Here is a 13,330-nt window from a genome sequence, read left to right on the forward strand (position 1 = left end):
CACCTTGGGACATGGTGCATGCAAGCAACCAGTGACTTTTCCTGCGTGTCATGTCCAGCTGCTCCTGTCCCTTTAAGCCCCTCCTCATCCTTGGAGACAGTGCAGGAAGGGACAGAGGAGATTCAATTCCCTGCAGCTGTTCCCCTGTCTCTGACTGCCCAGCCGCTTCCTTTCTCCGCTGCCTCATTGGTGGCACAGAACATCACAGATAACTGGCCCTTCCCCTGGAACATTCTCCTCCTCTGCCCTTCCCTTCAGACTCCCACCTCTCCCTGACAATATACTTCAGTGTCTGATGACTCAGCCTGAAGTCTATGCTTGGCATACGAGGCCCAAAGAACAGGAGGAAGCACAGCAAAGTTTCAATTTGAGTTGCTGGTTCAGGTTTAGCCTTCAGCACTCTTGTGCTAAACACATTTATATGGAAGTCAGCATCAGCGGTACATCTGCAGATACGAGGGATTTGGGTCTCAAAGCAAGGCTTCTTTTCATCCTTGTTTCTGCTCCTAATATAATGCATAATAACTATGGGCTCTGTCGTCATTTTCCTTAGTGGCAGTATGAGTGTGCATTAACCCAGATAATCACTTTTGTTTCCTCCAAGGCCAAGAATGAAAATAAAATAAAAGGTCAATATCATTATCCTGTAGAAACAGAGCGACATGTTTTCCATACTGCATCTATGGGCTTACCTACACTTACCTTTTGCCCTGGGCTTTCTTAGGCACAAGTCCTGCACTTTAAAGCTCTGTATTCCCCAGGAAAACCTGCTCTTTAAAGCTGAATCGGAACAAACAGCAGTTCAGGTTTTCTGTAGATTGCTGTTTGCTCCAATTCAGCAGTTCAGAGTGGGTTTTTGCAAGGAAAGCGCAAGGACAACAACAACAAAATGCTCTAACACAGAGATTTGAAATGTGGACCTGTGCCCAGAAACACGGCCCAAAAGGAAGTCTGGATGAGCTAAGACAAAGCACTGTTTATTAATTTAGCTTGCTCACAAATACCTGCACAGCCCCTGGCCGAATTGCTGAAAAGTGAAGGCTAAACCCTGGAATTCAGTTCCAAATCTTCCCTACCTCATCAAAAAGACTTATCATTCAACCACAAGTTCTGTGAATTGTCAAAAGTAAGAAACATTTCTAGGGAATCCTGTTGTTCATATTAAATGTAAGCCCTGAGACAAGACGTCCTGAAAGATGTAGTAACATTCATCTGTTCAGGTTTTTATTCTGAGCATCTTGCTAGGCCTTTGAAATGCATTTGGCATGTTTTCTGTGTTTTAAGGGCAGGTGTTTGTTTGTTTTTGAGGAGTGCAACTGTTTCTTAGAAGCAGCTCACAAATTTTTGCAATTCTGTTTTAAAAGAACCATCCACAGCTCCCCAGAACAGAAAAAAAAACCACAGTTGTGTGTACTGGAAATGAAAAGAATTCTGGGGGGAACGTTCTGAAGCAAGTTCTTCAAGCTCAAACTTGTTTTCAAATCTTGACTCTGTCCTCTCTTAATGAGGATTTGTCTCACAGCCTAGACTGCTAAAGATGTAGTTGGATTAAGGGGTATAGGATAGGGGACAAGGTGGGGAGGAGTTAAAATACTGAACTTGGTCAGTTATAACTTAATATTGTTGCCTTAAGCATTGATCAAGAAGACAAAAAAAATTGGTTTTGCAAAGTGTTTTATAAATCTCAGTTTTCAAAGCTGAAACAGATTCAATTTGTAAAATGTAAAATGCAATTCTGGTTTGAAAAAACTTCCTGGATTCTCAATACCAGGAAGTGAGCGAGCTTTCATAAATAGAACAGTGCTCTGGGTTCTGCGGTATCTAGGAAAGTGATGTAAGCCTTACAGAACAAAACTCCATAGAAATCTATTATCTGAGACTAGCCCATGCTTTATAGAACAGATGCTTCCCCAGTTTTGAAATGCAGAGCTATATATTTCAAGTGATATAGAACCCTATGCACTGAAAGTTCTACTTTAGTGCTTTCTGAGATCCCAGGGAACAGAATTCAAACTCTGCCTGGACTAGGCTCCTTCTTTCGCTCTTTTTAACTGTAGTTAACCGTGGTCAAGCATGATGTGTGAGTGCGATTCCTATCCTGCTGTCTTCCTCCCGCCTCCTTCTGTATCTCAACAACTGGATTTTTTTTGTTCTAAATGGGACTGATCTCCACAGGGCGAGCCTGGCAAACAAGGCCCATCTGGTCCTTCTGGTGAACGCGGTCCTCCCGGCCCAATGGGACCACCTGGCTTGGCCGGACCCCCTGGTGAATCTGGACGTGAGGCAAGTCTTCCAATTTCCCTTAGCATTTCCTGTTAAAAGGGTGTTCAAGCAAGCTGCTGCCTGAGACCTTGGAGATATGGTGCCCAATTGTTTTTGTCCTTACAGAGGATAGACAATACTGCTAGATAGACCAGTAGTCCTCCTCAGTTAATAATAATAATAATAATAATAATAATAATAATAATGATAATAATAATTTATTATTTATGCCCCACCCATTTGGCTGGGTTTCCCCAGCCACTCTGGGCGGCTTCCAACAAAATATTAAAATACAGTAATGCATCAAACATTAAAATCTTCCCTAAACTGGGCTGCCTTCAGATGTCTTCTAAAAGTCTGGTAGTTGTTGTTTTCTTTGACATCTGGTGGGAGAGCGTTCCACAGGGTGGGTGTCACTACCAAAAAGGCCCTCTACCTGGTTCCCTGTAACTTGGCTTCTCACAATGAGGGAACCGCCAGAAATTATTCAGGATTTGGTACAGGAATTTACTTTAGCAGGACAAACTGTGGAAAAGGAGAAGGAGAAAGTTGTTGTTGTCGAACCTAAAGTAATACAAGCACTGGACTTCAGCACTGGACTTCAGTGTTCGGGTAGAACGACATATGGCAACTTCGTATGTCTGTAAATCCTTACTAGTAGATGTGCATTGAATGATATAGTTCAGTTACAGAGCTGAATAGTTTTAAATCAGTTCTAGATCCCCCATTGGTAGTTAGAGAGTTCTAGAGTTTCAATGCCGCCGTGATCTCAGTCTCACCATCTTTCTTCTTGTCTGACAGGGCTCTCCTGGTGCAGAAGGTGCTCCCGGTCGCGATGGTGCTGCTGGTCCCAAGGTGAGTTGAACATGCATGTGTGTATGCAGCAGGTGTCCGGAATGGGCCAGTGTCGCAAGACCCGGGTCCGATAACTTTGCAAAACGAAAGACTTGATTTCACAAACGCACACCAGTTTTGAGCTTTGATCACCTCTTCTTGCCTCTCCCTTTCCCAAACAGGGTGATCGTGGTGAGACTGGCCCAGCTGGTGCCCCTGGCGCTCCCGGTGCCCCTGGTGCCCCTGGCCCAGTTGGCCCTGCTGGCAAGAATGGCGACCGCGGCGAGACTGTAAGTGGCGCTTCCTTTCCTTCTGCTACAACGCAAAATGTGGTGGGCGGGTGGGAGTTTTCTGAATCCTTCATTTTTCCAAATCCCACTAGGCCACATATATGTAAACCGACTTATTTCAGATCAGTGGATCTGAAATAATGCCAGTCATTCACAACTTTCCGTTTTCACAATCAGTAAAGATGCAGGCAAGATGGGTATCCATTTGCAGATGAGGTAGGCATACTCTCCACACCTGGTTTCAGGATCTTACATATTTCAGGAGCGTGCCTTTGTACCTAATTAACGTGGAACGCTTCTGGTCCTGTGCTCACATTCGCTAAAGGGGCTCTCTTTCACGCTGCTTTAATTAACTTGGATTGGCATCCACCTATGGCTCCTCATTTGTTAGTTCGAAATAATTACTCGAGCCATATGAGAGCGCCGTGGGGGAACCTCTTCCATTACACTCTCCCCATCCTTATTGCAACTCTGCCAGAGGATTAATGAGGTCACTCATTTGTGATCTTAACGTGCTCCGATTCCACTCTCCGAGCAGGGGGTGGTAGAACCCAGGGAGCAATATCTTCCGCTCGAATACTATGGAACATCCCAGGATCTCGCTAGCAAATGCAGGAATAGACAACTCCCAGATTTATTCGTTGGCGTGCTTATATCCTGCCTTTTTTGTCTTTGGAAGTCGAGGCAGTCTGCGCGGGGGTTCCCAGGTGGTCCCCCGTGCGAATCCTGAGCAGACCTAAATCTGCTTAGTTTCAGCAAGGTGGATGCAGCCATCTGGTGGCCATATATGCCCACCTACACATCCTAAGCATCAGGCTGGATGCTATAGTGAAAACACTTTATAACTAACAATCCAACAAACAGATAGACAGATAGATGGACAGATTCTACAGACAGACTTGGGCTCTTCCTGCTGTGATTGCCCTCCCTTCCAAGGACTGGGCTCCTAAAGGAATACGTTGCCTGCTCAATTGCATGCGGAATTTTAAAAGCGATGATATGTACATTTTCTCCTTTTCTCCTTCCCTCTAGGGTCCCGCTGGCCCTGCTGGCCCCGCTGGCCCTGCTGGTGCTCGTGGTCCTGCAGTAAGTTTGGGCTTTGAAATGTCCTCTCTCTTTCTCTCTTTCTTTTCATAAAATCATAGAATTGGAGGGGGCCATAAGGGCCATCTAGTCCAGCCCCCCTGCAATGCAGGAATCTTTTGCCCGGCATGGGATTCGAACCCATGAGCGTGAGAGTAAGTCTCGTGCTCTACCAGCTCAGCTATGTTATACTGGTAGAATATATAATATGCTATTCAATAAGGCTGAATGGATATACTTGGACACTTCCTGTCTGTATGATCTCTGCTACCTTTGCCTTATGGTTGAAATACAACTGGAAATAAGCACTCCAAGTTCATATCCCGAGTTACGCAGAGTGACTTGCTGATAGGCATTTCCTTCCTTTCTCCTTTGTGAAAGCCCAATAAGCCAATTTTAAAAAATTAAAATCTTGCTTTCCGTTTCTAGGGCCCACAAGGTGCTCGTGGTGACAAGGGTGAGACTGGCGAACAAGGTGACAGAGGAATGAAGGGTCACAGAGGATTCTCTGGTCTCCAGGGCCCCCCTGGCCCCCCTGTACGTACCAGAAAGCTCTTTGCCATTTTTGATGTAGAGAAGCTCCAGACGTCACAGATACCCTCTGACATTTCTCAAATAGGGACGTCCTAAGGAAAAGCAGGATCAAATCAGAAACCGGGACAGCTTCTCTTAAGTCAGGGGCATCCCTGGAAAATAGGGACACCTGGAGGGCCTTGCTTTAAGGCTTTAGTCCTCGTGAAGGAGAGAAATGTCCTCACACAAATTAGAGCCTTGCACCTCTGATCTAGAGAGCTAGAGCTTTCCTATCTCATTTCTGTGGCTTAAGACGGATTGGAAAAGAATGAAGGACAGACCTTTCTTTCAATAGCCACAATAACTTAAATTGAGCCTCTGCCTCCTTCCCCACCCTGTTTTCTGAACTTCCCAGAGGCCTCTGACTAGCCACTATTCAGAGACAGGTGGATCTCGGTCCAGTTGTTTAATGAGCAAAAGCTACCGTCGCTTTCTGCAAGGAAATTCCACCTTTGGATACCTTTTCGATGAAACATCTAGTCGGGGGGGGGGGTGGAGGAAAGAAAAGGGGGAGCTTTGACATCTATTTGGCCTGTACAACTGCAGGTCCTTGAAGGGTCACCAAAGCCCTCGCCCATTAATCGGCTTCCGTTTACAATTCCATCCAGATCTCCAATTGCACCAACTTACTTAATCAAAACTTGTAATTCCAGTTTTCCAACTTTTAGAGACAGAGGGTTCCTAAATTTCTTCAGCTACCCATATGTATTTTCCCCCCTTCCCCTTACAGACGTCAGTTTTTTCACACCATGCACTTTTCAAATAAGTGCTTGTCTGCGTTCATGCACATCTCAATTTGTTCAACGCATTCATCAGTCTAGAAAGGCTTTGAGCCTGCCATGTGGTCGAAAGCAGCAGTGGGCCTCAGCTGTCACTCTGTGTATAGTTGTTGTCACTGAGCAATGGCCAAGGCAGGCTTGGGCCTACCTTAACGGCAAAGAAATAAGAACTTTAAAGATGGAGGCCTTAGATTGCTGTGGCTTCCTTTGGGTCCCTCGTTAACGCAGGCCACTTATTTACACAGTGGCAAGATTGGAGAAGATGTATTTAGATCTCCACACAGCCCAAAGCAATCTGCATTTGATACACATTTCTTCCTGGTCCCAAATGCGAATACAGTATGCTACCCAGTAGTTGTGACGAGCATAGGCAAGGCATATGAAAAATATGGCACAAAAATATTGCCTATCCTTCTTTCCACCCAAGACCTAGAAATCTAATTGCTGAAAGGCTTCCATTTGAGATATACCCAGTTTCCATTGTACTGAGTGAAATCTTTTTTTTTTTAAAAAAAAAAAAAGGGTTGCCATATTTCAAAAAGTAAAAACCAGGACACCCCCCCCCCCAAAAAAGCGATTTTTCTATTGACTTGCCTAAGATCCAGGACAAAGCTCTGCCTTTTGGAATTTCCTCCCTGACCTCAATTCCACCTTTGAAATCCCAGTAATGTCTGGGGAAATCCAGACATATGGCAGCATAGATACCATTTTATTTTATTTTATTTTATTTTGTACTGAGTGAACTTATTAGTTCCCGTTGCCACTTGGAAGAGTAGATTGATGAAGGAACACATGTGAGATTGGCATGGACAGAAGCTAGATTGATACTTCCTCTCTGTTACTGAACAGGATTGCATTTTCTCCCATTTAAATAAACCTGTTTTCCCCCAGATGATCATCAAAACTGACAATTTTTTCTTTTGTGCAGGGCTCTCCTGGTGAACAAGGTCCCTCTGGTGCTTCTGGTCCTGCTGGTCCAAGAGTAAGTATGGATTGGGCTGTAAAGCGCAGCATTTTAGCTATTAGCTATTATTGCTAGACTTCAGTCCTTCTATGCACCTGTTGTTGTTGTTGTTGCTGCTGCTGCATTCATGTTAACAACAAAAGCTTCACTCATGGTACATTTTTGTTCTGCCTTCCTGACAGGGTCCCCCTGGCTCTTCCGGTGCCGCTGGCAAAGACGGTCTGAATGGTCTTCCTGGCCCCATTGGCCCACCTGGTCCCCGTGGTCGCACTGGTGATGTTGGTCCTGCTGTACGTATTCCTTCTCACTGTACAAAGCTCATAGTTATCAGCACAATGGGTGGGTGAGATCTTTGCCTACCTACTCTTCTTCTTTTCCTTCTCCAGGGTCCTCCCGGACCTCCTGGACCACCCGGTCCCCCAGGCCCACCCAGTGGCGGCTTTGACTTCAGCTTCCTGCCCCAGCCTCCTCAGGAGAAAGCTCACGACGGTGGCCGCTACTACAGAGCTGACGATGCAAACGTGATGCGCGATCGCGACCTGGAAGTTGACACTACCCTCAAGAGCCTGTCCATGCAGATTGAGAACATCCGCAGCCCTGACGGAACCCGTAAGAACCCAGCCCGCACTTGCCGCGACCTGAAGATGTGCCACGGAGACTGGAAGAGTGGTGAGTACAGTCGGGGGGGAAACAATTCTCAGGTGCATCTCTTAAATGCCACAAATTCTCCTTTTTTCTGGACTACGTCCGTTGGCAGAATGGCTCTTTTCTTCCCTGTATATCAATCTTCTCACTTCCCCTCTCTTCTCTGCCACTGTTGACCTTTCTCTTTCACTTAGGGATTGTTTGCACAGCCAAGCATATAGTTGTTTTCTCAGGTCCTGGGCCAGGAATGGATTTTCCACCGGAGCTGACTGGGCAGTGATTTGGGTGCCTTTTCTCACAGCCTCTTCCCTAAATAACATGCTTGAGTCAAGCAGAACGATTAATTCTCCCAAGTAGCTTCTATCGGCAGAATGTGACTTGCATTTACTTAGGTCCTAAAGGGTGAAGTGGACCTTCTAATTTGCTGTAGAGTTTCTAGCTCCAGCCCTGGCTCTCCTCTGGCCCCTCTCCCTTCTCCTACAAAAAAATATGCTTAGGAACCAGAATATCATTACTTGTGTAGATAATTAATGCTGGGAAGTGATGGGGCAACCATCTATTTTATATAATACACATCCACCTCCCCCTATTCCCTGGCTCTCTGAAGTCCCTCTCAGCCATACATAGGTAGTTCTCTTTTCTATTCTTTTGTTTTTAGCTGTTTGCCTCCTCGTCTTATATGGAGTAAGGCTTGGGCAGATATTTTCCTGACCCACTTGGGCAAGTCTAAGAACTTATTGCATGGGGGGTGGGATCTGTGAGATAGGAAAAAGCAGGAGGGGGGGCAGTCCTCTTTTAGATCAGGTTGGTGTAAATTGATGTTTTGTTTTGTTTTGCTCCTGTGATCCATTCTCCATCCACCCCATTCACTTGACCCCATTCCTCACCAGGCGAGTACTGGATTGACCCCAACCAAGGCTGCAACCTGGATGCCATCAAGGTCTACTGTAACATGGAGACTGGAGAGACTTGTGTGCAAGCTTCTCAGCCCACCATCCCCCAGAAGAGGTGGTACACCAGCAACAACCCCAAGGAGAAGAAGCACGTCTGGTTCGGCGAAAGCATGTCCGATGGCTTCCAGGTGAGACCAGGAATCGGTGAGGCAGCGACAGTTAACCAGCAAGTGGCTTAACTGGGACTGCCAATCCTGTATTCTGAGCTGGGACTGGAGAGAGTTATTTCAGGGTCAGGTTTCCTCCAAGTCACCTGCTGAACTAGAATGGATATGAATTCCACATGAATTCCATGTGCGAAAAGAATTTCACAGGCAGAAGAACCTGGTGACTGCTTGGTTGTTTCAGTGGAAGCTTTGGGACTGTTTAGCAAGAGGATGAAAAGATTGAGAATAGATAATCACCTTAATGCACAGGTAGGAGCGGCCTCAATGAGACTGAGAAATCCATGTCGACTTTCCATGTCTGCCATGGAATCTGCACAGATTGTAACCAGAAAGATTAAGTTGCCCATTGAGAAAGGGCCTTTAGCTGTAAAAGGTGGAAGAGCCCTGGAATTGGCTGCCTAGGGAGGCCTGGGCATCATTGGGCTTTGTTGGAATGGGCTTGATTCACAAGGCAGAAGAAGGACCTGGATGGTGGCTTGATGTCACTTCTAACCTTTATCCAAGGATGTTGAACACAACAGATGAAAAATGGACAGGAAGGAGGGTATTTATGTTGTCCAAGGCACCTCGGAGTACAATTCCTGGTGCTTGCAGGAAGTTGGGCTTGATAGCTCCTCAAATCACTTCCAACTCTGTGATACTTGGAAGCAAAAGGGAGAGGGGAAGATCATTGGTTAAAAGCAAGCATAGGCCAATTTTCAAGTGATATATTCCAGAGGTTCAGCTGGGCTCAAAGGTCCCTTGACTTAGCATGCTGGAGTAGTCTAGCTCAAAGAAGCTGCAGATGGTACAACTTGGGAAAGCAGTCTGTCAAGGAGAATGTATACCTGTTGCCTCATCTCTCTCTCTACATCTCATTTGTTTCCAAGCTGGATTTTGGCTCCTTAAAGAGGGCAGCAGTCAGCTTATCTGGCTTTGCCCATTACTGCATTACTTCCTGCCTCGGGCCTCTGAGCATGAAGAGAAAGCAAAGGAGCTGGTTAGATTCCTAGATGTAGCAGGGGGTGGGGTTCCTAGAGGACATGACGCGAGCACTAACCAATTCCTTGCTTCCTCCTTCCCTCCGTCTCCAATGACAGTTCGAATATGGTGGCGAGGGATCCGACCCAGCTGACGTTTCCATTCAACTGACCTTCCTGCGGTTGATGTCCACTGAAGCTTCCCAGAACATCACCTACCACTGCAAGAACAGCGTGGCTTACATGAACGCAGAGACCGGCAACCTGCAGAACGCTCTGCTCCTCCAAGGCTCCAACGAGATTGAGATCAGAGCAGAGGGCAACAGCCGCTTCCTCTATGGAGTCCCCAAGGATGGTTGCACGGTGAGCGATTGGGTCTTTAGATGTAGCAATGAGGGGTGGGGGGTACAATAGATTCTCTCTCTCTCCGACTGGAGACCTTGTGCATAAGCTGCAGTGTTTTACTCGCAGCTGGCAGGGGTGTTCACCCTCTATACCTCCTGCTAAAACCATGCTTTGGAACTGGGAGACAATCCATATAAAAACAAACGCCATATGTAAGAATGGCCAGAGGCAGGGGGAAATAGGGGTAGGCAGGTCTGGCTGAGGAAGTCAGGACTGCAGGTTGACGTCTCGGTGCTGTGATTCCTATCTATGTTTGGAAACACATACACTGGGTGCTTTTCAGTGCTGAAGCCTGGCAGATGAGGGATGGAATAGCCCTATTCAGCAGCAGAACCCTCTGAAAGATCTCAGGGCGGGGAAGCCGTGGCCCACCAGAAGTTTGTCGGACTTCAGTTCCCATCAGCTCCATGACCAGTGCTCAGGAGTGATGGGAGTTACAGCCCAATAATATCTGGAAGGCCGCAGTCTCCATACTGCTGCCATAATAAATTCTCAGAACCTGCATAGGTGTATCACGCTTAGTATAGCGGTCCCTACTTGCTTGTGCTCTTGGCATCTGTATCGGGGACAGACTCTTGGACATTTTAGTATTTCCATCTGAAGGCACATCCTGCTTTTTGAGCCAAAAAGGCCTTCAAGGCAAGAGAGTATCCAGATGGCTGAGTCCAGAGTAGCTTAAATCCATCAGAAGACAGTGATAGATCAGATGGTGTGACTGCTCCCCCTGGCTATTCATGGTGGCTTCCTCTGGACTTAAGGACCTGGATTCTGGTCATGCAGAAGATAGACCATAACATATCCTCCAACTTCTATGTTGGTTCTGCCTCTTCTCTCACAGTGCCCTGAATCCCTGAAGTTCTAAATGCCAGATTAATTATGTGTTCCAGTGGCACAATGGGATGGGCATCCAGGGTGGGGAAGGCAGGAGCCAACTTTTAGGAGCACAGTTGACCAGGGAGAAAGTTCAGGTCGGATGTGGGGAGGGGGTGACATTCCTCTGTACTCGGAAGCTTCAAAAGTCTATGGAGCCAAAAACAAAATTCTGATTTCTAAATTCTGATTTTTCCCTCCGTCTGCAGCGTCACACTGGCAGTTGGGACAAGACAGTCATCGAATACAAGACAACAAAAACTTCCCGGTTGCCCATCATTGATGTGGCTCCCATGGACATTGGTGGCAAAGACCAGGAATTCGGCTTTGAGATTGGACCAGTCTGCTTCTTGTAAACCCAAAAGGAAACCTGACAGTTTAAAAAATAAAATAAAAAACAGCCAAAAAAGAAGGAAATTTCACATGGACTTGAATTTGTGTCTTTTTCTATCCATCATCTCTAAAACTATTTTTGTTTCCGTTAAAACAAAAAACAAAAAAAGCATTAAACCAAAAAAATAAAAATAAATGACTTTTCAAAAATAATTAAGGAAGTGCATCCACTTGCTTGACTTTATTATTATTATTAAAATCCCCAAAGACAGAATGGTTTGATTTTATCTTCTTCTTTTTTTAAAAAAAAGATCAAGTAATATTGTGGGACCAATATTTGTACATTCCAAAAATACATATACAAAAACCATACAAAATGACAAAATCAGTCGAAACCAAGCAACACCTGAAATACATCTGTATGAAAATCTGGTGTGTGTTTTTTTTCTTCCTGGCAGCAATCAGAGAAATACTAAACTTAGTGGTAGAACCTGCCCATCACAAGCCCATCAAAAATAACCTCCCCTCCTCTCAGCCCAGAGCTGTAATGATAAATAAATCCCAAAATCTACCCATAGACCATCTCTCTCTGCCGGTACCTGATAGAAAGAGATTTATCTTTCTCTCTCTTTTTTATTTTTACTCGGAGCAATGCCACTGAAAAGATGATTCTTTCAGCCATTTTAAATGTACGTTTTTTTCAGTTTTGTTCAGTCGGCAACAGGGATAAATTTGGCGAAGTTATCATAAAAAAAAGGTGTGGCACTGAGTGGTTTTTCGAAACAGAAACCTGTTTGAAGGAAACGAACAGGTGATAGTGCCTCCCCCTCTAAGAGACATCAGGTAGAGGGGGGGGGGAAAGACAGGTTTAAGAGCTTTAATTATTTTGTCGGTGAGCAACTGAAGGAAAAAAATGGCCAATAGTACCAGAAAGCAGAGAAAATGTAATGTTTAAATGTATATTATTGTTGTATGGATGGCTACCTCACCATTGTCTTTTTGAAGTTCTTTGGGGTAGTTTTGGGGTCTTTTTTTAAATACTAGCATCAGCTTGCATGGAGGGGGGGCGAAGAAACTGGGCAGAGTTTCAGGTTTAGATAAAGGTGCTACCTGTGTCTTTCATATTTCTTTTTTTTTTTAGTCTGCTATGTTAATAAATTTCAGGTCCCATGAACTTTTTATTTTTTTTGAGGTGACGAAACCTAGAAAAACCTCGCCCCGAGCACAGCTTTGCTGAAAAGGGGGCCATTTGGTGCTATAGAAATGAGATTATTGGAGGGGGAAAGCAAACTGGATGCCTTGCTGCCCAGAGATACATGTGAATTTTTTTCTTTCAAAAGGTGCTATTTCTTTTTTAACAAGCAAAACTAATAATTAAAAAAATCGAGGATGAGGAAAAAAATAAATCAAACATTGCTACAAGGGATCAAGGTCTCAGCAGTTTCTGTCTTTCTCTTGTAAAGCAGGTGGATTCTCTTTTGGCTTGTATTTTCTCCCCCATTCCCTCAGTTCTTCCTCCCATCACCACCTCTCTCTTTTTCTCTCTTTCTTCCATCTTTCGTCCCATCCCACAAGCAAACACTTTTGCTCATCGCCCTCCCTCGCTGCTGATTCATTCTTCCCTTTCTTATCCACCTCTTTCTCTTCAGCTCTGCCAACATCACCCCTCATCTCTCTTTTTCTCCCCCCCCTTCCACTTTCTGTCTTTCGTTGCGTTTCCGACTCAAGCAAAAAAACCCATAATTCCTCTCTTTCTCACAAGAGGCAGATGTTGTAGGGAGTGTGAGCGGCCGAAGATTCTGTACCTATTTTGTATATGTATAATAATTTGAGATGTTTTTAATTATTTTGACTGCTGAAATAAAGCATGTGAAATGATCCAACACACCGGTTGTTCTTCGGACTTTTTCTGTCACGCAAGGCCAGGGCGTCGGTTGGGAGAAAGGGGCAAAGGCTTCCTGCACTTTTACTGGTGTGCCTAACATTTCAAACGTGAGCCGCTTTGGGAAATTATCATTACTAACCAGTGCTAATTTTTTTTTTCTAGAAAAAGAGGTGCCGGAACTCACCATGAAACCTCCCTTGTTGTCTTATAATGGCACCCATCTGAAGGGTGCCAGAACTGAGTTCTGGCTAGATTAAAAAATGCCCTGTTGTTAACTGTCATGGCTTTCCTCAAGGAACCAAGGGGGACACAGTTGTGTGAGGGCATT

The 13,330-nt window shown here is 45.2% G+C and overlaps 1 protein-coding gene across 2 annotated transcripts in view; it reads left to right on the plus strand.

Annotated features, from left to right (window-relative positions):
* Positions 1-13,002, plus strand: part of COL1A1 (collagen type I alpha 1 chain) — a 46,509-nt gene extending 33,507 nt beyond the window's left edge. For both annotated transcript variants that reach the window (XM_079949264.1, XM_079949265.1), the window contains 11 exons: positions 2,176-2,283; positions 3,064-3,117; positions 3,279-3,386; positions 4,419-4,472; positions 4,899-5,006; positions 6,750-6,803; positions 6,968-7,075; positions 7,172-7,454; positions 8,321-8,511; positions 9,630-9,872; positions 10,994-13,002. In XM_079949264.1, the coding sequence (XP_079805390.1) occupies positions 2,176-2,283; positions 3,064-3,117; positions 3,279-3,386; positions 4,419-4,472; positions 4,899-5,006; positions 6,750-6,803; positions 6,968-7,075; positions 7,172-7,454; positions 8,321-8,511; positions 9,630-9,872; positions 10,994-11,140 (1,458 nt within the window). In that variant the 3' untranslated portion in view covers positions 11,141-13,002. The remainder of the gene's footprint in view (positions 1-2,175; positions 2,284-3,063; positions 3,118-3,278; positions 3,387-4,418; positions 4,473-4,898; positions 5,007-6,749; positions 6,804-6,967; positions 7,076-7,171; positions 7,455-8,320; positions 8,512-9,629; positions 9,873-10,993) is intronic.
* The last annotated feature ends 328 nt before the right edge of the window (positions 13,003-13,330 follow it).

This window comes from Podarcis cretensis (assembly GCF_951804945.1).
Source record: "Podarcis cretensis genome assembly, chromosome: 13".
Lineage (NCBI taxonomy): Eukaryota > Metazoa > Chordata > Lepidosauria > Squamata > Lacertidae > Podarcis > Podarcis cretensis.